Consider the following 21405-nt stretch of genomic DNA (forward strand, 5'->3'; position numbering starts at 1 on the left):
GTTCGTCGGTCGGTATGGTACGGTATTTGGACATTTCGGTTCGGTATTATCGGTATTCGGTTTCTTAAAATCCTATACCAATACCGTACCTAATTAAATTCGGTATGGTTCGGTTTTTCTCCTTTCGGTTTCGGTTTATTCGGTACGGTAACTTCGGTTTATTTGGTTTGAATACTAACTAGTGCATAGAGCCATACACTCTAATATTCTTAATTAAAGTACGCAAAAAGACAATACTGAAAATGTTTGTTGACAAAATTTTGTCCATACTAGAGTAAATTGTACATAAAAGAATATTTGATAATTAGAAATGTCTTGTTACTTGTTTAGGTTAATTGATGAACTTTGAGAATAAAGGTAAGTAAAATTTTAGATTTTTTATATTTATGTTATAATTGATAATATGTGTTTTGTGTAATATAATATATATTTCGGTATGGTATCGGCATTTCGGTATTTTATTTTAAAATACCAAATACCATACCTAATACCAATTTTTTTTTAAAACTTAAACCAAATACCATACCAAATACCAAAATACCATATACCAAATACCAAAATTTTCGATTTCGGTACGGTAATTCGGTATTTACCAAATTATGCCCAGCCCTAATTTACACCAAACCAATAGATATAACCAGGGGCGTACGCAGAAATTTTTATAAGCGGTGTCGACATTTAAAGACGTGATCAATATCATATTAAAAAATTAAAAACACAAACTCTAATATTTTTCTTTTTGACAATCACAAACTCTAATATATGAATAAAACACAATTGAAGACATTATTAATTTTTTAAATGTATTATTAGTCTCGTTAGAGTTAATACTAAACATTTTCTTTTGTATAATACACCAGATCACAACAAAAATATGCCATTCATTTGATTCTGCATAGCATGCCCAATTCTAAAAAATCACAAATTGCATGAAATGGCTAAAATAATTACCTTTCACAATAAATTTATTCATTGTGACTCTAATATTGTAAGCATATCATGATCTACTAGTTTTCTTTTTGCCCTTACCACCACCTAATGGTCTAAGGGTTCAAATCTTACATTTTATCTTTTTAGCGTATACTGTATGCATTAAAAAATTCTAAAACTAAGCAACAGGGAATCGAACTGTTCCCGACGAATACGTAGCGCTGGACCAAGTGAGCTAAGGTTAAGTGTCGTCGCTTCATTTTATTTGTTGAGTATTTAGTTTGCATATCAGTTTGTATTCATATAATTAGTAAAATTCAAGCGGTGTCGGATGACACCGCTTGAGTCCAGGTGCATCCGCCCCTGGATATAACATGTGTGTTGCATATGGACTTCAATCATTTAACCATGGTAAATTACATGCATTCTTATCTAATTAAATTAATTAACCATAGTGAGTTAATATAGTTTGGTGTAAACACCCAGTGTGGATAAGTATTTACCCTTTCTTTTTTTGATTTCTTTTGGATTTGATCATAATAAGGAAATCATGCAAGAAAGTTGGCAGTGATGCTTACCCACCACAGTTGTCCCCTTGTTGCACGTAAAAAGTTCAACACTAGCTCCAAGTCGTTAATAATCTAATTACAGCCTTTTAGATCCTTGCATCTGTTCGTGTTTTCTGGCATTACAATCACATAGATGCGAAAAAAACTCGTTTATTGTTATACTGGAGTAAATGGTACAAATTACAATATTTAATTTCTCATTGGAAACTGTCAACACAAATATGTACCACTGTCTTTATACGTCTTCCCTAGTTAATTACGTGTAATGCTTTGTGACCATCTTATTAGAATTATTGATTAGTGGTATGTTATAAGAATTTTTAAAGCATTTCTATGACATTATAACCTTAGCTATTTAAGTATCTCGTTTGGAACTTTTTTCCTAGAGCAAATTAAAGGAGAATAAGCAAGTCTTAGACATTGATCATTGCAGCACTTTGGACATGAAAGGGAATCTCTTATTAGTATAAGGGAGAAGGAACCTCAATATGATTACTTAAATAAGTATCTTGAAGCAAAAAAAAAAGATTGGGTGGGCATCTTGTGTTAGATGATAGTGACTTAAGCTAGAAAAAAAGCAGCTAGTAACATGTTTAACCTTTTATGCTAAAGAGATATTCACACACACTAACCACAGGAAAAGGTTGATGCCCCCATCAATGACATAATGTTGGAATATATCCCTCTAAGTAGTACTGATAGAAAAGAAACTAAAAAACCAGGAAAAGGTATATCAGCACCTTCATAAATTACATGTACATATACATATTCACGGGTAAAGTCATAAATTTCTCTAAGGGTGTTTAAACTTGAAAAAAGTGACAAAAAATCCCCGATAAACGGTGTTCAATATATATTATATACCTCTAAACCTAATATTTTACCTATACAACACACAGTATAATTTTTCAACAAAGGGTGGTCAATTGACCATCCTTAAGATAATTTAGCTTTGCCCATGTACATGTTGCATAGGTCTTGTGTTATGTATATATACTGAAATGTGTGACTGCCTCATTAGGAATAAGTGTTTAGCTCATGAAAAAGAATAATGCCTACACATATGATGGCATATTTAGACATAATATAATTAATGTAATTAAAAATATATTTTTTCTAGTGAACATTTTAAACTTGTAGCAAAATGAGACATTCATCATATATTTCAACATAATGTAGATATAGCAATCCGTGCTAAGAAATCCTCAGAGTGCATTCCCACTCACGCCTAACTTCTAGATGACTTTCCCATTTAGTTCTTTTAAAGAACCTCTTTTTGAGGAAGCTATAACTTCTTTTGGAAGGGGGATCCAAGCAATTTTCTTCCTTGTTTTTCTCCTCCTGTTTCTTAAACAATGACATTGGGGACAAACCAAAATAGCTTTAGGCGGAACAGATAGTGATGTTTCTTTAATTAAAATATGGTAAGAACTTTAGCATGTAAATAAGTTACGTACTACTTTAGTGGTCGAGGCACATGATCGAGAGCTTTTTCGAAAGGAATAGTATCTATAGTAGCAAGTATTTTTTAAGATTGTTTTACAAGTGATCTTTGGACTTATTGAGGAGGTAATGATAGACACATGGGCGCAAATAAAACGAATCAGTACTTGTACGGAGTTCATGCATCTCTCAAATTTTATGGATAAACAATGAGCTCATATTATGGACAAAATCATCTGTATCTTAAGCCTTTTTGTTTGTACTCTACATTGTATTATATTTTTCTTGTTCTAGCAAAAGGCCTGCTGAAGAAAATAAAGATTTTATTTTTATTTTTATCTAGCTATGGATTTATTAGATCGATCTCTTGCAAAAATGCATTGTAACACTATATACAATAGACCTTTGTGATTCGGTCCTTCCCGGACCCCGCACATAGTAGGAGCTTAGTGCACCTAGAGGCGGATCCAGGATTTAAACCCTGTAGGTTCGACTTTTAAAGTTTTTAGCATTGAACTCATTATATTTTTAAAGTTATGGGTTCATATATACTGTTTTTTGTCATTTTAATGAATTTTTACATATAAACTTTTACTCTGCATCGAAAGTTATGGGTTCAATTGAACCCGTCAGCAGAACACTACATCCGCCTCCGAGTGCACCGGGCTGCTCTTTTTTAGCTATGGATTTATTGGCCACATGAAATTGTATTCGATTATTCTCCTTTACCTTTTCTGATATCCAATTTTATGTTAATCTTTTCCACAAGTTGAACTGTTAAATTCTTCTGCTATCTTTCTCCAAGATTACGATGTCGTTATGGTTGAGTTATTCATTCGTTAAGGTGAAAACTATTTAGAAGATTGATACACTTGGAGATGAAGACGAATTTGAATGGATTCTCTTGAAAATAAGTTCAATTTATTGATTGTTACGTGGTGAATTATAGGATTTTGTGTTTATTGCTTATTTGGGTACAATAAGAAGATCCAAAGGAAGGCTTAACTTTTGTGGACTGAAAATGTAAAAATATATTTATACCGACAGTGTATATAATTAAGATTGTATATATCTACGTTGTGTTTATACATTTTCGAGAGGATAAAGATCCCTCAATTTGTGTTTTACCTTTCGTACATTTACGTTTGTAGGAGCTTTAATAGCTACAAATCAGATTTCTTGCACATTTTCTTCCAAGGTCATGAAGAAATTAAGTCAATGCAAAGTTTTGTGTATAAAGCGGTGCAGGGTTTAGCTTCTTCAATGAGTTACTTGTTAAATAATCATTAATTTGTTTAGCATATCAATTAAGCCAATAACACTTGTTTTGATATATATATATATATATATATATATATATATATATATGTGTGTGTGAGAGAGCGCGCGCTCTGCCAAGCTTGCTTTTGTAGGAAGCTAGATGAGCCTTTATATAAATTTTTATATCTAAGAGCACGAGTTCATCGGCAATCATTTATTGTATTTGATATAGAAGTTACTAAATGACCAAAACCCAAACGGTTAACAAATTTAATTTCGTGAAAGAAAAAAAAAGATTTGAAAAAGAACATCACTTTAGTTACTTAACTGACGGATCTTCCTATTGTGTTGCAGATTTATTCTTCTAATGATATTTGAAATAACAATGCATATACCACTCGAATAATAGCTTTTCAAACAAAAAAAATTGCGTTAAAATGGTCCCTAACAACAGATATGTAGTTTAGGAAATAAACAAGTTTTTGACGTCATGATTTTCATTTTGAAAAGAACTACCTGCTTTTATGTCGAACTGTCGGAATAATCACTTTTTCCCCCTTAGTAATATCATAAAAACATGTTTTATTTTCATGAAACACAAAATTTAATACCATAGTATGATTTTTTTGTTCTAAAGAAACCACATGCATCGAGCAAGAGTATGGCAGAACCTTGAAACGTTTGTACTAAACGATCGCTTTAATTATGCATTGGAATAAAAAAATTCAAGGACGGACTCGTTGTTGTCAACCTCTAATATCCACGGGCGAAACAATCGCTATACAGGCTATAATCAGAGGCGGAGCCAGAATTTAAAGTCTATGGGTTCGGGATCCTAGTTTTTTTAAGTTATTGGGTTCTAAAATAATAATTTGTTCATTGTTGCGGAATATCGTGGGTTAACTAGCACACAATCACACACAAAACAAATAGAGAAGAAAAATCAACACAAGGATTTAACGAGGTTCGGCTAAGCCTAATCCTCGGGGCAAAAGCAGAGAGAGTTTTCCCCTATGAATGAGAAGAAAAGCACAATACCATCTATAGAATCCCCAACTACAACCCCTATATATAGATCCCAAAAGGTCCCAAATATATATGAGAAATGTTTTCCAATTTGACAAGGACTATAGATTTTCCTTTGCCAAATCTATTAGGACAATGGGTTTTCTAAACCTATAGGAACTATGGGTTTCCTAAAAATACAAGAAAATAATTCAAGCCACAAATAACAAATCTTTCCTTTGGCTTGAATTATCTTCATCAACAGGAACAACGTCTCTCTACCTTGCCCTCAACCCTCGCAAGGGCTCTATCCATTGCCGCACACATCAACCAAGTCTAGGCAATGCCTAAACTTGTTAAGAGACTCAATCTCTTTAGCCATAGCACTAACCCGTCGATTTGGTTCTATACTCGGAATAGCTTCTGGACAACTATAACACTCAAACACATCAACGGTCTCTGCAACTGCCAAAGCAAATCCCACTGGATTCGTATATCCAAGAAGATTCCCATCAACTACGTTTGCAAACCTTTGCGGTCGGTTGATCACTCTCTTCTCTCTGCCTGTTGCAATGCTATATGGTTTTGTTGCGCAGGTGCATCAACATTATCATCTTGATCAATATTTTGCACCTCCTCCACTTCCTCTACTTTAAAACTACTTGGCTGAGCTAGTGCAGATTCAATTTTTAGCTCTATGCGGTCACTGACACCACGATCTGTTTCTACTATTGCCTTCTCCCTCTGACTGTCTAGTGAGCCAGATTCATTAAATGTTACATCCCTACTGATAATTAGCCCTGGAGTCTTTTCATCTGTGCACCACAACCTATAACCTTTCACTCCAGTTGCATACCCTAGAAATATGCACTTATTTTCCCTCGGCTCAAGTTTTCCATCCCTCGCATGAGAATAAACAGGACAACCAAATATCTTTAAATTTGAATAATCAGCAGGCGAACCGGACCATACCTCAAAAGAAGTTTTGAACTCAATAGCTGTGGATGGAGATCTATTGACCAAATAACAAGTTGTATTGATTGTTTCAGCCCCAAATTCTTTGCTAACACATAAGTGTGAAAGCATGCTTCGTGCCCTATCACAAAGCGTTCTATTCATACGTTCTGCAACACCATTTTGTTGCGGTGTTCCGACACAAGTGTGGTGTCTCACTATGCCCTCCCTGCTGCAGAAATTATCGAACTCAGAATTGCAAAATTCCAACCCATTGTCAGTTCGAAGACGCTTAACTTTTCTTTCCGTCTGCCTCTCGACCATCGTTTCCATTTAACAAATGTTGAAAATGCCTCATCTTTTGTTTTCAGAAAATACACCGACACCATCCTTGAGTAATCATCAATCAAAGTCATATAATACCTGGCACCACCCTTGGAGGGAACTCTGTTTGGACCCCACAAGTCAGAGTGTATATAGTCTAACTTGTCTCTGGTCTTGTGCTCGGCCTTCTTGATGAACTTTACCCTTGTCTTTTTACCAAACACGCAATGCTTACAAAAATTCAAAACTTGATTTTTGTACTCAATCAGCAAATTCTGCTTACTCAACAAAGACAATCCATTATCACTCATATGGCCAAGTCACAAGTGCCACAACTGAGACTGATTCAGATTACTTTTCCCAGAAGCAACAGCAGCTTCCCCTTCAACTACACTGGCCTGAAGATGATACAATTTAGAATATAGTTTACCGTTCATGAGTACCATGGAGCCTTTACACGCTTTAAGTATTCCATTCTCGGAGTAAAATTTATACCTTTGATCATCCAAAGTCGAAAGAGAAGTCAAATTTCTCTTTAACCGAGGAACATGCCAACACCCAATGTTTCTGATAATTCCGTCGAACATTCTCAATTTGATGTTACCAACCCCCTCTACTGGCAATGAATTATCATCTCCCATATAGACAATCCCACTCATTTATTTGTAAGTTGCAAACTAATTCTTGTGTGGACACATGTGGAAAGTAGCACCAGAATCAAGAACCCAAGAATTTTGCCCATGACTAGAACTCACAGCACAAACTTCCCCTACATAGTCGCTATCATCAGAATTATTGCCAGTGTCAACAATAATTTGCCGAATTATCTATTTTCTGCTTCCCTCTTTTCTCCTTCAGCTTAGGACAATCTCTCTTGTAGTGACCTTGCTCCCGCACTCATAACAGTGTTGCTTCCTTGCTCTAGACTTTGATCTTGCGGTTGACTTTTTCCTGTTAAAGTGTTTTTGTTGTGTTCTTCCTCTAATCACAACACCCTCGCCCTCAGTTCTGCTGTATGGAAAGCTCTTTTTCAACTCTTTAGATTTTAGTGCATTACTAACATCTTCTAGTGAAATGATGTCTTTCCCATATAGTAGTGTATCAGCAAAAGTATCATAAGACTGTGGTAAAGAACATAACACAATCAAGGCCTGATCCTCACTCTCAATTTTGATATCCACATTCTTCAGGTCCATTATAATTGAATTAAACTCATCAAGGTGAGTTTTAACAGGTGTACCTTCGTTCATACGGAGATTGTATAACCTCTTTTTCAGGTAGAGGCGGTTTGTCAGCGATTTCTTAGAATACAGATCTTCCAGCTTCTTCCTTGCCGCTGCTGCAGAAGTTTCTTCAGCAATTTCCCGAAGAACGCTATCTGTAACGCTCATGAAGATCGCACTCAAAGCCCTCTCCTTTAGGTCTTCCTTCTTTGTCTCGTTCATATCTTCAGGAAAATCCTCGTCAATTGCTTTCCATAATCCTTGTAACACCAGGGACGATTTCATCCTAATCTTCCATAGACTGAAACTAGAACCTCCGTCAAATTTCTCTACTTCGTACTTTGTTGAAGATGAAAAAGACATCTTAACCCTAGATTATATGGAGAAACCCGAACCTTGCTCTAATACCAATTGTTGCGGAATATCGTGGGTTAACTAGCACACAATCACACACAAAGCAAATAGAGAAGAAAAATTAACACAAGGATTTAACGAGGTTCGGCTAAGCCTAATCCTCAGGGCAAAAGCAGAGAGAGTTTTCCACTATGAATGAGAAGAAAAGCACAATACCATCTATAGATTCCCCAACTACAACCCCTATATATAGATCCCAAAAGGTCCCAAATATATATGAGAAAGGTTTCCCAATTTGATAAGGACTATAGGTTTTCCTTTCCTAAATCTATTAGGACAATGGGTTTTCCTAAACCTATAGGGACTATGGGTTTCCTAAAAATACAAGGAAATAATTCAAGCCACAAATAACATACATATTCCATGAATTTCACTAGACAAATACGGAATCTGGCCAAAAGCTACTGGGTTCGACCGAACCCGTAAGCAGAGGACTAGCTCCGCCCCTGGCTATAATATAAAATATGTTGTTTGTCTTACACTAAATAAGTTGGGATAAATTCATTTCTAATTTTAAACTTAGATTTTTCAATAGACTTGGAGTGGATAGTCTAGGAGATGGGCATCATGATCATATTGGTGTTTTATCCCAAGGTTAGTAATCTCAGAATTATTATACCATATTGGATCAGAGGTGATATAAAAATAATACTATAACTGTGATATAACTAATCTTGAGGCTGCTGATCCCAAAATATATTCAGCCAAATGCGTGATAAAATAATCCCCCATTTTATCTCAGACTAGTGAATTTGACCCGCTTCGCGCGGTCATAAAAAATATTTTTTGAAAGGTAAAATTAGTAAAATTCATTCATAAAGGAAAAGAAATATACAAACATTTTTAGTTGTTGATAAGCAAAATAAAAGTTAAAAAATAAATAATTCATACATGTACATCATAAATGCGTAAGAAAGTTAAACTAATATGATAATAAACATAAAAGCTTTACTAAAAAGAAAAATAAAAGGAAAAGATCATCTTATTCTTGCTTATACCCGACTGATAGTCCCAATACAATTATCTGAATCTTCCCAAATGAAGTTTTGGGAAGTTTTACCTTGAAAGCGATGCACAATATAATATCTTTGTCACTTGGCTTTTGTTATATGTTCATTTATGTCTTCTTCGTGCAAATATATACATACTTCCGAGTTTCACCCTGTCTCATTGCCAGATGTACATGTAAATAACAATTTACATCTTTTGACATGTCCTTAATTTTTAAATACCCATTGGAGTGCTCATGTATAGAAAAGTATTACTCCACTCAAGCCCAAAGTGAAGAAATTTAAGAAAAAGAATGACAATTTAAGTTGCAATCATTTCTTTGCACATAAACACATATGAACAACAGTGAAAATATTAAATTCTATGATTTTGTAGCAATATCTAAAACCGCGTTTATTTCGAATTAACCAAATCAATTAACAAAGAAAAAAAGCAGCGACCAGGAGAATTGAGGAAGAAAAGAAATAAATTTTGAGACTATAAAATTTCTTTTTATTCCATTAAAAAGGAATATGAAAAGTTGGCTTTAAGTTTTTTCTTACAAGGAATGAGAAAGGTATGAGTAGAAATAGTTCTGAATTTTAATTATTTCATTTGTTATAGTTTTCATTATTGTTGATGCATGAATTTTGAAACTATTTTGCAGACTCAAATGATAGTATTATCTGAAAAATATCAATGTGTTAAAGTAATACATATAGAAAGTAAAGAACGCAAGTATTAAAGTAATACATAAAGATTTGAGAGGCCTAAAATATTTTTTGAGAAGTGCAAGGAAACATCAAGGAAGCAGAAGCACAGAAAATTCAAAAATTTTAAAATACTAACTCCTTTACGTCAGTCCCAAAGTTCTCTTTGAACAATTATGAAATTCTAAATTTTAAAATAGAAGTATTTCAAGGATGTAAAACATGTAGTGTATTTACTTCTCCAAAAAAAAAGAGGAGAGAATTCTCATATACCTTAGCGTTGATCTTTTTCGCTCCATTGACTTTGAAATAGAGATGGCCCAAACCATGGTAAGTAGAACAAATTTGTTGCAAGAGAAACCATTTCAATGCCCTGTTAAAGTGCATTCTGACTCTAGCTCCTTTTGCATATGTATATTTCTCCAAAAAGTTCTGTAACTCTCCAAAATATAACTCCTTGGACATGGGGAAATGAAATGTTTTTTTTGCCTTTACTAATGTTTAATACACGTTACACATGCATTATGGCAGAAGGGGAAATAAATGCTTAGAATTTTTGAATTTTTTAAATAAGATAAAGGGAAATATGAGGGGAAAAAGGCAAAAAAAAAAGGAGAAAAAAGATAATTGAGTTTCTTGGCCAAAGAGAGGTGCCAAGTCATCTTTTCTATTCCCTCCTTTATATATACTAGTTCTTCGGCACGTGCGTTGCACGTGTATACCGAGTCAAATTATTAATGCAAAGCTTTGAATAAGTAACTTTACCTGAAAGAATGAATAACAAGGCGTTATGCTTAATGTGGCTTGATATGGTAAATCGTTTGTCAAGATTGGATATCCAACTACGAGGATAAACAATCAAAGTTTAATTAGACACATATGATTATTATTATTTATTTTGATTTTATGAGATACCTAATACTTAGATAATATTTTTATTGTATGTTCCTTACTACCATTTTGGTCACTTTATCATGACTCTCAAAAAGCATCTAAAGACAATTTACTCTTAATACTTGTAGAGGTTCTAGGGAATAGAAATGCAATTCATTTTACACGGTCAGTGATAACCACTTTTCACTCAATTATTTGTATATAAGACTATTAGGTTCATGTTCCACTCCCAAACACCATCATAAAAAGTTTGAATTGATCTTCCGTGTGGACTTTTACATTTTTTTTGTTACTCTTCTTCAATCTTCTTGCCAGATTTAAACTTTAAGTATAAGAGATACTTATATTCTCATGTTATAAAGTAATTTCTTATGAGCGTTGAGCCCAGCACATGTTGAAGAAAGAGTGGTTGTTCTGTCGCTACAAAAAACTTGATAGTAATAAAACACAGTTCCACCCCTAATTGAATTGCATCTTTTAAGTTTTAAAAAGGCATGAAAATTTTAGTCTACTTCGGAAAGAACTGAATCCTCACAATTCATCTTTGCCCCTATTTCTCACACATAGTTTTTTTTTCTTAAGTAAATAATTACACATCCGGGGAGGCTGATATGTAGTTATACATACTTCTCTTTAACTCCGGTTATGCATACCTTGAAATATATAATATTGATATTCTTAAACAAAAAAAGTTTGAACTCTTAAGAAAGTATATAATAGTATATGTGGTTCTCAAGCAAATTGAGCTCACTTTTCATTTATGGACTATACTTGGGAATATTTAGCCCTTTATACCATCTTACTTTAGTCATAGTTCCTGTAAATATAGTTTTTGTGCTTTATTCTTTCATGTATAATTATCTTTAATTATTTATTTATTTAATTAGTTTATTAATAGTGACTTTTAGGATTAATGAGGTGACCGTTAGAATTTTAAAAATATCACATAAATCAGAAAAAGGGAAAAAGCAAAAGATCGAGTAAAAAGAGTTTTAGCTTTAGAGAGTGCTACAATCCTTCAATAATCGTTAAACTATCTTAATATCTTGTTATACTCACGTATAAATAAAGACTTAAGAGAATAAGATAGAACAAATATAAATGCGTAACTTAAGAATGATGTTAAGCCATTGTCTGAAGCCCTGAACAATAAATAAATTCATATGAACAACAGAGCAACACTAAACCTTATTAGATATAATTTGGAAAGAAGTGAACTACATATAACATCTAATAGAAAACATAATTCGATATTTCTTAGCTACTAAAAATATATGAATGAACAGAAACATGAGAGTATCTAGCGTTCCTCTCGGGGTTAGTGGCAAAGAGGACAGTATACCAAAACAAAAGTACCATTAAGTTCCTTTGGACATGATGCTTATTTTAATATGTGATTGAATCACGTCATATTTTATCACGGAGGATTTTGCAGTGCTTTAGTCTCTATTTGCTACTCATCTTTCTTAAGAGGACTTAAAGGGTTTAAAGAATAGAACAAAGTATTGGAAAAGACAAGAAGAAGGACAAGAATTCAACATGGAAAAATTAGAAAAGTAGAGATTGAGATTGAAATTTGAGAGTTATGTTCGCGTTGATTTCTTTTTCCTTAATAAGACAAGCAGATTTAATTTGAGATAAGTATAAATGTTGGTCTTTCTAATCGAAGGATAATCTTTGTAATTCATTCCCACTTAGTTATGATCATGAAAAGCGGATATATATTAAACCAAGTATCATATGAATTGTGCTCCATGGTAAAAAAAAGTTATCGTTAAAACTTTAGTTCATACCAAGGGATAACCGTTTCGGTGTATGTTTCCTGCCGATCACATTTAATTTGTAGTCCTACTAGATCGCTTTAAATATTAACAATGTATATAAGAAGAATAAACAAATAACAAAAGACTCATCAATATAAACTTTCAGAGAAATAATATTATACCCGATCACAGGATTCTCTATGACAACAATGTTATATGACGTCCCCTTCAAAAAGATAGTGCTATATATTGTTGGCATATATAACAAATAAGCGTAGAGACTAATGAACACCTGCAAAAAGAGTAAATCTTGGGGCAACCAGTAGGAGAACCATCAGAATTATAATCCATTTGTTGATGAATGCGTATAAGCATTGGCTAGGGCTGTTATAGAAGAGTGTTTTCTGCCAAAACTGCATATGAAGCGTTGGCTTTTTTCCTTCTCTTTTTGAAGCGTTGGCTTCGTTTCTTTTTTTGGCTGAAGCGTTGGCTTCTCTAGTTAATTTTATTTCATTAAGTAGTGTAAGGTTATTTAAGATACTAATTAGGTTTCTAAGCAGGGGTATTGTGGTAATTTAATTTTTCAATTAAGGGCTTCCCACTTTTAATATAGTATAGATATATAGATTGTTATTCTATATCGCGCAGACCAAATGACCCCATAGTGTTTTAACGAAAAATTCACCAAAAGAATCAAAGAAACATTGGCCAAACGGATACTACTGTTTCACATACGACTTTATGAAATACAATATTGGGAAAAATTCATAAATAAGCTAGATTTACAACTTATAATTGAAAAATAGCCACAGTTTCAAAAGTAATAGAAATTTAATCACTTTTTCATGTAAAGATAAAATCTGAACAAAATCACTCTTTAAAATCTGGAAAAATTCCAGCATAATATGCTGGAGTTCAAATTTTTTACATAAGAGATTCCAACATAACGTGCTGGAGTTTCAATATAATATGTTGGAAGTTTATAAGCAGGAGCTCCAAAATCCAGCATATTATACTAGAACTTTCCATGTTTCAGCTAAAATAATGAATATTTTTAATGATTTTGTAAATGCTAACTATTTTTCGATTAAGAATTCGAAAACTGGCTAGCCCATGCTATTTCGCCTACAATATTGGACCCAGTCCATTTTCGGCTAAACTTCTTCAATGACCATAGAATCGTAAAGCCCAAGCCCAACTGAGAGCCCATATCTGACTCCACCTCACTGACCAAATTGGCGCCAAAAGGAACCACAATTTCCCGCCAAAGATAACCATCATATTTACATTGAAGTTCCACAAACTAAGCCCTAAACATTCTCTTCCAACACCCCCGCCGGCGATCCTCGCAGTATCTCAGCGAAGCTCAGGCAAATAGATCATGGCCTCCGACTCATCTCCGGTCAACACTCACGGCGGTAAGTCTACTGCACCTTATGTCATCAGTTCCTATGCTTAGATTTTTCTATTTAAAAAAATCGGAAATGTATAGTGATGTATATTGATACAGGTCCATATACACCAGATGACTCAACTTCAAGCCCAATTGGTAACACTTACTCATCTCCCGGTGACAACACTCGCCGGAAGCGTGGCCGCCGCTCGTCAGCCACATCCACACCAGTTGCACCGTCAAATCGGCGATTCACAACTCCCGATGCTACACCGACGCCTTCCAGTACTAATTCGCGCCGTGGCCGAAGAAGAGCGTCCTCCACCACCCCTTCTGGTGCAGCCGCCGCGACTCCGTCTTATGCGTCTGATATTCCGCCGTCCTCAGAGGGCGGGGAAGGTGATGATGCCGATGAGGCCCCACCAATGTATGTGTGGGGCACAAACATCAGCGTACAAGATGTAAACGCTGCAATTCTTAGGTTTTTGAGGAATTTTCGAGAGGATCCTTCTCAAACTGAGGGGAAATACATGAGGGCAATTCATCATGTAATTGAAATGGAAGGCGACTCACTCGACGTTGATGCTCACGATGTGTTTGATTATGATAACGATTTGTATACCAAAATGGTCAGGTTCCCACTTGAGGTTCTAGCAATTTTTGACATTGTTTTAATGGACATGGTTAGCAGAATTAACCCACTATTCGAGAAGCACATACAAGCTAGAATTTTCAATCTTAAGAGTTCGACTTCAATGAGAAATCTTAATCCGGCAGGTTAGTTGCATTGTTGTAGTATATGTTTTTCTTTTCAGAATGAAATATTGAAACTTGGAATTATATTGTTTTATTTCTCTTCTATTAGATATTGAGAAGATGGTGTCACTCAAAGGGATGGTTATTCGATGTAGTGCAATTATTCCTGAGATAAGGGAAGCAATATTTAGGTGTCTTGTTTGTGGGTATTACTCTGATCCAATTGTTGTCGATAGAGGTTGGTTGACTGGACTGAACCTGCTACTTTTTGCCCTATATGAATTCTGGTTTCTGCATGCTAAATATAAATTTTAACTGTTGTCAGGAAGGATTAATGAGCCAACAATATGCGGCAAGCAAGAATGTCTAGCAAGGAACTCAATGACTTTGGTCCACAATAGATGCAGGTAAAAAAATGACTACCATTACTTCTGGATTGATCATTCTTGTTTAAGGCGGTCATTGATATTTTTCTCCTAATTGATTACCTGAAGCCAATGTTCATCAGTATCTCTGTTCCCATCTCTCTCTAGTTCAAAGCTGAGTTGCACTTTGTTCTCAGTATTGCTTAATAGTCATCCGTCAAGGTTGAATGGTTATTTCTATACATTTGTATAGTTAATCTTTTAAGTCTGTTGTTTGTGTGCCGTCCAGCGGAGCTACTTGTGATCTTTGTTTAAGTTATTCAGTTTGTGGTGTAGAGTTAAAAGATTCATACTTGCTGCTTGATGTAACAAAGTTATAAACTTTATGCTTGGAAAATAGCAAGCATTTCACTTGGATTCGGAAAGATTGTAGTGAGGAGGGATTCGACTTTCTAACCTATCATCACCAATACACAGCAATGATGTTAAAAAGAAACTACCAACTATTCCTGATGATTCCTTATCATCACCAATTCACAGCAATGATGCCCTTAAAAACTTTATTGCCTTTCTACACCTATGCCTTCAATAGATCTGATCTTGTACCTGAGGCTTTTAGCTTAATATCCTTGGACTTTAATGAGTGGTCCTTGACTTTTACCTGATTATTGTGATGACAATTGATAAATTAGTGTATTTAACTCAGTTTAGATACATAATGCTGTAATCTGGAAGAAACAACTTCTGCTATTGGATCAACTAGTTTGCAATTTTGATCATAGTCCAGAATAACGTGACCCCGAATGTTGGCTAACCTTATATGCCTTCAGCATCTTAAGTGGGATTTCTTTTCAAAATGTGCTTTTTCAAAGACTCAATTTACTTCAATTTTATCTAAACCGTTCCCCTGACACAGGTTTGCTGATAAACAAATTGTGAGAGTTCAAGAAACACCAGATGAGATTCCTGAGGGAGGGACACCTCACACAGTAAGCTTGTTGATGCACGACAAGCTGGTGGATGCTGGGAAGCCAGGAGACAGAGTTGAAGTAAGATTTTTCATATTATATGTTGTTTCTTGTTGAACTTCTATACTAGTTCAACTCTCAGTTCCTTATAACCCAGTGGTAATTCGTTTTATTGGCCAGGTCACTGGAATTTATCGGGCTATGAGTGTCAGAATTGGGTCAACACAGAGGACCGTAAAATCATTGTTCAAGGCAAGTCTCTTTCTGTATCTTGTGATTGTTTTTGCTGCTCTGATGATTAAGGAGTTCGCCAATTTTAAAACCCATCATATGTCCAAATTAGACTAGCAATACAATATTCAGAAACTGATTGGGTATATTTGATTCCAGACTTACATTGATTGTCTTCATCTTAAGAAGACTGACAAGTCAAGAATGAATGCAGAGGATCCGATGGAAATTGAAAATGGAGTGGTTGGAAATGATGGCTCTCTTGGTTATGAAGAAAAGGTTACTCTAATCTAACCTTCTTCTTGGAGGATAAGAATGATCCAGTCTTATTTTATGAATGGTTGTTTTGAATAACAGGTGGAGAAATTGAAAGAACTATCTAAACAGCCTGATATCTATGAAAGGTTGACTAGGTCCTTGGCGCCAAACATCTGGGAGTTGGATGATGTAAAGAAAGGTCTTCTTTGCCAGGTACCATGATAGTTTCCTCTTTGTGCTCTGACTGTTTCGTTCTTTTTGATTAACATAGTAAACTTGATTCATTATCAGAAAGTTGGGGTTGGGGCAGTTGTTGTGTTGTACTGATAGTTAACTGGTTTCCGTGTAGCTCTTTGGGGGGAATGCATTGACGTTGCCATCTGGGGCTAGCTTCCGAGGTGATATCAACATTCTTCTTGTTGGTGATCCGGGGACCAGCAAATCGCAGCTGCTTCAGTATATTCACAAACTATCTCCCCGTGGTATATACACCAGTGGACGAGGAAGTTCCGCCGTGGGGTTGACTGCTTATGTAGCCAAAGATCCTGAGACTGGTGAAACTGTATGATGTCTATTACTGCTGTTTTAATTGACTTGGTAACATCAATGGTACTACGAAAATTTGACTTGACAATTTACTTTACAGGTCCTCGAGAGTGGGGCCCTGGTCCTGAGTGACAGGGGGATCTGCTGTATCGATGAGTTTGACAAAATGTCTGACAGTGCAAGGAGCATGTTACATGAGGTAAGACTCTTACCTACTACTTCGTAAATTTTTAAAGCAAATACGAGCTCAGTGATTCTTATTCCTCTTCTCCCTTTATTTCTCCTTAGGTCATGGAGCAACAAACTGTTTCAATTGCAAAGGCTGGAATCATTGCTTCGCTTAATGCTAGGACTTCCGTATTGGCTTGCGCAAATCCAATTGGCTCTCGTTACAATCCCCGTCTATCTGTCATTGATAATATACATCTTCCACCTACCCTGCTGTCAAGGTATAATTTTGCAAAAACTGCTGGAGGCTAATTTGACTTCTCATTTCTTTAGCATAGTGCTATTGGAAATTAATCTACATCTTGGAATTGCCTATCTGCTACAGTTCTCTAGTAGTCCGTTGGTTCTTAAATTGGATCCTTCTCTGACTATTGTTCTCTTCTTTCAGATTTGATTTGATATATTTAATTCTAGACAAGGCTGATGAGCAGATGGACAGGCGCCTTGCAAAACACATAGTTGCATTACACTTTGAGAATCCAGAGGTTTGTTGATTTTATCTTCATAAACTTTCCAATGTGTGTCGCTTGGCAAGGTGTATTCAGCTAATAATTAATTTTCCATCTTTTGCAGAACTCAGAGCAAGGTGTGATTGACCTTCCAACATTAACTGCATACTTGAGCTATGCTCGAAAACATATACATCCACAATTATCTGACGAAGCAGCTGAAGAATTGACTAGAGGGTATGTGGAGATGAGAAGAAGAGGGAATTTCCCTGGCAGCAGTAAAAAGGTCAGATTTTTCAATTGATCAATCTTTAACTTCCATTCTCACATTTTGCTTCTTAAAGCTACTGATGCATATTATTATATTGCATTCCTCAAATAACCACCATAACTTAGTGCACTCCCTGGTATCTGATATATTACACTTTTCAGGTTATTACAGCCACACCAAGGCAATTAGAGAGCTTAATACGCCTTAGTGAAGGTCTCGCCCGGATTCGTTTTTCAGAACGGGTTGGTATATCTTTCCTAGTGTTCGAGTCTATCTTTGGAATTTGCCTCAGTTAAGATGCTATTGCCACTTCGCCTGTAGGTTGAGAAAAGAGACGTAATGGAGGCTATTCGTCTTCTAGAAGTTGCACTGCAGCAGTCTGCAACTGACCATTCTACAGGTAACCTTTGACAACCCTTCTACAGTAACCATTGTGTTTTTATCTTGTAATATGCGAGGATATACGAAATCATCATAGTAATTGAGTATCCGGTGGCACCTACATGTAGTTCTTTACTACCTGCTAAGCATTATGTAGAGCATTTTTCTTATTGCTCAATTAAGAACTTCACACATGAAATGACCATGCGACAATTTCACCTATCTCTAGCCATTCCCATTACTTGCTAAGTTGCTAGCACTGTACTTCAGAGTAAACGTCTGCCTGAGCAAATTCCAAAATCCAATCAACTTAAAAGTTACCTCCTCATCCAATATTTTCACTTCTTTCAAGTATTCTGAGCAATATTAGATGAATATTATGTTTCTTGAGCAGGAACCATTGACATGGATCTCATCACAACTGGAGTATCTGCAAGTGAAAGGATGAGAAGAGAGAATTTCGTGTCAACCACCCGCAACATAATCATGGAGAAGCTGCAGCTGGGGGGACCATCAACTCGGATGCTGGAGGTACATAAACTTGTTGAATTATCTGTAATAGCATTTCAGAAATAGGGAAATAAAAATAAATTCAGTACTGACTTCTGCTTGCGTCAATGTGTAGTTACTGGAAGAGCTGAAGAAGCAAAGTTCTGGTGGTGAAGTTCACCTAGCAGATGTAAGTTTCTCTCCCACCCAACCTCCCTCGACACATTGATCGAAAAATTATCTGATTTTCTTTTTCCCTCTGTTGTATCAGCTACGAAATGCACTTGCTACTCTAGCTACTGAAGGATTGGTTGCTGTTCATGGTGATGCTGTGAAGAGAATATGATGAGTCGAAATCAGGAGGCTTTCTCAAATTCATTGCTCAGGGAGCAGAAGTGGACATGTAGATTGCTACTATTTACAAGAGCACTTTGCAGGCATGTTAGGCAGAGTCATGTTTTTTGTTCCTGATCAGCAGTCTTCTTCACTATCTAGCCTTTGAAACAGTTGGCCATTCGTTAGAGCAATGTGTACTACACTTTGCAATGTCTAAGTATTTGCTTGAACTTGATCTTAATTAAAAGCCTATGGTGAAAATGAAACTTGAAAACTTGTATATTTGAAATTAGATGGGATGTAACGTGTGCAATGACGCTGGTTTGGCGTATATCTGTTGAGAGTTAAATTGGAACCAGTGAAGCCCCCTTCCAGAGTCACCATATTGGAGTCAAATACTATTACTTATATAGAAAACTAGTAAGTGATACAAATATTAGATTAAAAACAGTTGAGCACCTATGACATAGAAGTTCTACGTTTGCACTGGAGTCAAATTCACAAAACTTGCCTATAAACCAAGTCTTTGGACTCATTACTTCTTCTGGAATTTGAAGTTTGACTCAATTTGTACATGACAGCTCTAGAAGTGTAACATCTATTTAGTCCTAAAAAGAATGGAGTAACAATGGTAAATATTCGTGGAACTGTTACTTTGTGCGCTGCATATACAAAATTCATGCATACTACATTTTTCCTTCCCTTTTTTTTGGATTTTTTGATCCACAAAATATTATTTATTTTAAAGAAAAGAGAAGGTAGGAAATAGAAAAAACGAACGAGAAGTGAATGAGGTAATGTTATCAACAAATGGATGTGGCTGGAGGGACACCTGGAACGTGCAAGTTTGTTTGTTTCTGTTCTGTGGGGCCATCTACACCATCATGTGTTCGTTACTTGTCCACACGTGATCCTACTCCGGAAATTTCGTCTACAGATTTTTTAAAGGACAATCACGGTTGTAATTGATTTACAAAAGTAGATATTTCATTAAAATATGTCCGAACAGATAAAAATTAATGAATATGTCAAAAATTGCACAGATAGAGCATTCAGTCTCAACATTAATATATTTTTCAACAGATCGTGTAATTCCCATTTCCCGAGTATCGTTTGATACCAACTCCGTGTTTGATTTGCCATACTATCTTGTGTGAATTTTTGCACTTATAACAATTGGTGGTGCCCCCAACCTATTCGACGTGGCCCACCATAAAAGTTATGAAATTAATCTAAGTTTCAGTTGAGTTATATATAGAAAAAAAAAAATCTCAATTGTTTGATTCATTTTTCACTCTTCTTTTTGGTTAAACGGTAGGAAAATAATTTATAATATTTAGGTAATAACAGCAAGTCAATGTTTAATATAAAAAGAACAATATTATATATATATATATAAAGAGCAGCAATATATAAACAAAATTTTAACATGAGAATTTCTTTTAGCTTGCTGCATTCATTTGACATGTTGCTCATTTCTTGCCTTAGGCGCCGTTTGACCATGAGTTTTGCCAAAATAAATTTGGGATTTATTTTCAAAACTCATGTTTGGCCATAAATTTTACCCATATTTTGGCCAAATCCCAAATCCCAAATCCCAAATCTCAAATTCAGCTATTGAGCTGATTTTGGGCCAAAATCCCAAAACTTGGGAATTATATACATGTTTTTCCAAAATAAAGTTGGAAAATATGTTTTGAAAACGTATGTCCAAACACATTTTCATCTTCAAACCAAACTTCACCCAAATCAGATTTTTCAAAATAAATTTGGGATCTATGGCCAAACGCTAGCTAAAAAGTTGTCCCTTCCTCCGCCCCCCTCTCCCCTCCCCCCCATATTTTTGTTGTGTATTTGCTATTATATTACTTGTAATGATAGATAGAGGTTTTTAAAATCTAAACACCGGCAATTATGCAGAAGTAGAAATTTAATTTTTTTTGTGTTTGTGTACGTGACAAACAAAACTTTAAATAGGTCAAGCAAAAAATATATAACAAGCTTAGTTCAGTGATAAATACTTTCTTATTTGCTAAAACATAAAACTCTAAGAATACAACTTAAAATACTATTAACAAAATGACAAATTAATATACCTTTTGAATGTTGAACATATATAGTACTAGAAATTCACATTTTGAGAAACAAGAAAAAAACTCCAAATGATCCTTATGAAGTATAGTCATTTAAATATGACATGAGATTGTTTTCATCTACATGTAACATTACTAATCAGTATATTACTAATTTTTATA

At 35.1% G+C, this 21405-nt stretch overlaps 1 protein-coding gene across 1 annotated transcript; it reads left to right on the forward strand.

The window, feature by feature from the left end:
• LOC109224478 (DNA replication licensing factor MCM4) lies at positions 13763 to 19530 on the forward strand. The gene is made up of 18 exons (XM_019389077.1): positions 13763 to 13897; positions 13990 to 14649; positions 14738 to 14866; positions 14954 to 15035; positions 15910 to 16042; positions 16142 to 16213; positions 16352 to 16471; positions 16550 to 16663; positions 16800 to 17012; positions 17097 to 17195; positions 17285 to 17445; positions 17613 to 17709; positions 17798 to 17959; positions 18106 to 18186; positions 18266 to 18344; positions 18720 to 18856; positions 18951 to 19004; positions 19086 to 19530. The coding sequence occupies exons 1-18, from the start codon at positions 13861 to 13863 to the stop codon at positions 19158 to 19160; spliced, it is 2505 nt and encodes an 834-aa protein (XP_019244622.1). The 5' UTR covers positions 13763 to 13860; the 3' UTR covers positions 19161 to 19530.

The sequence above is a fragment of the Nicotiana attenuata genome, chromosome 1 (assembly GCF_001879085.1).
Source record: "Nicotiana attenuata strain UT chromosome 1, NIATTr2, whole genome shotgun sequence".
NCBI lineage: Eukaryota > Viridiplantae > Streptophyta > Magnoliopsida > Solanales > Solanaceae > Nicotiana > Nicotiana attenuata.

Bases quoted from the DNA above. Each gene is read 5' to 3' on its own strand.
- LOC109224478 (XM_019389077.1), top strand. From the start codon at position 13,861: ATGGCCTCCGACTCATCTCCGGTCAACACTCACGGCG. The intron at 17,013-17,096 runs GTATGATGTCTA...TTTACTTTACAG, and splicing joins ATCCTGAGACTGGTGAAACT to GTCCTCGAGAGTGGGGCCCT. The intron at 18,857-18,950 runs GTACATAAACTT...GTCAATGTGTAG, and splicing joins CATCAACTCGGATGCTGGAG to TTACTGGAAGAGCTGAAGAA.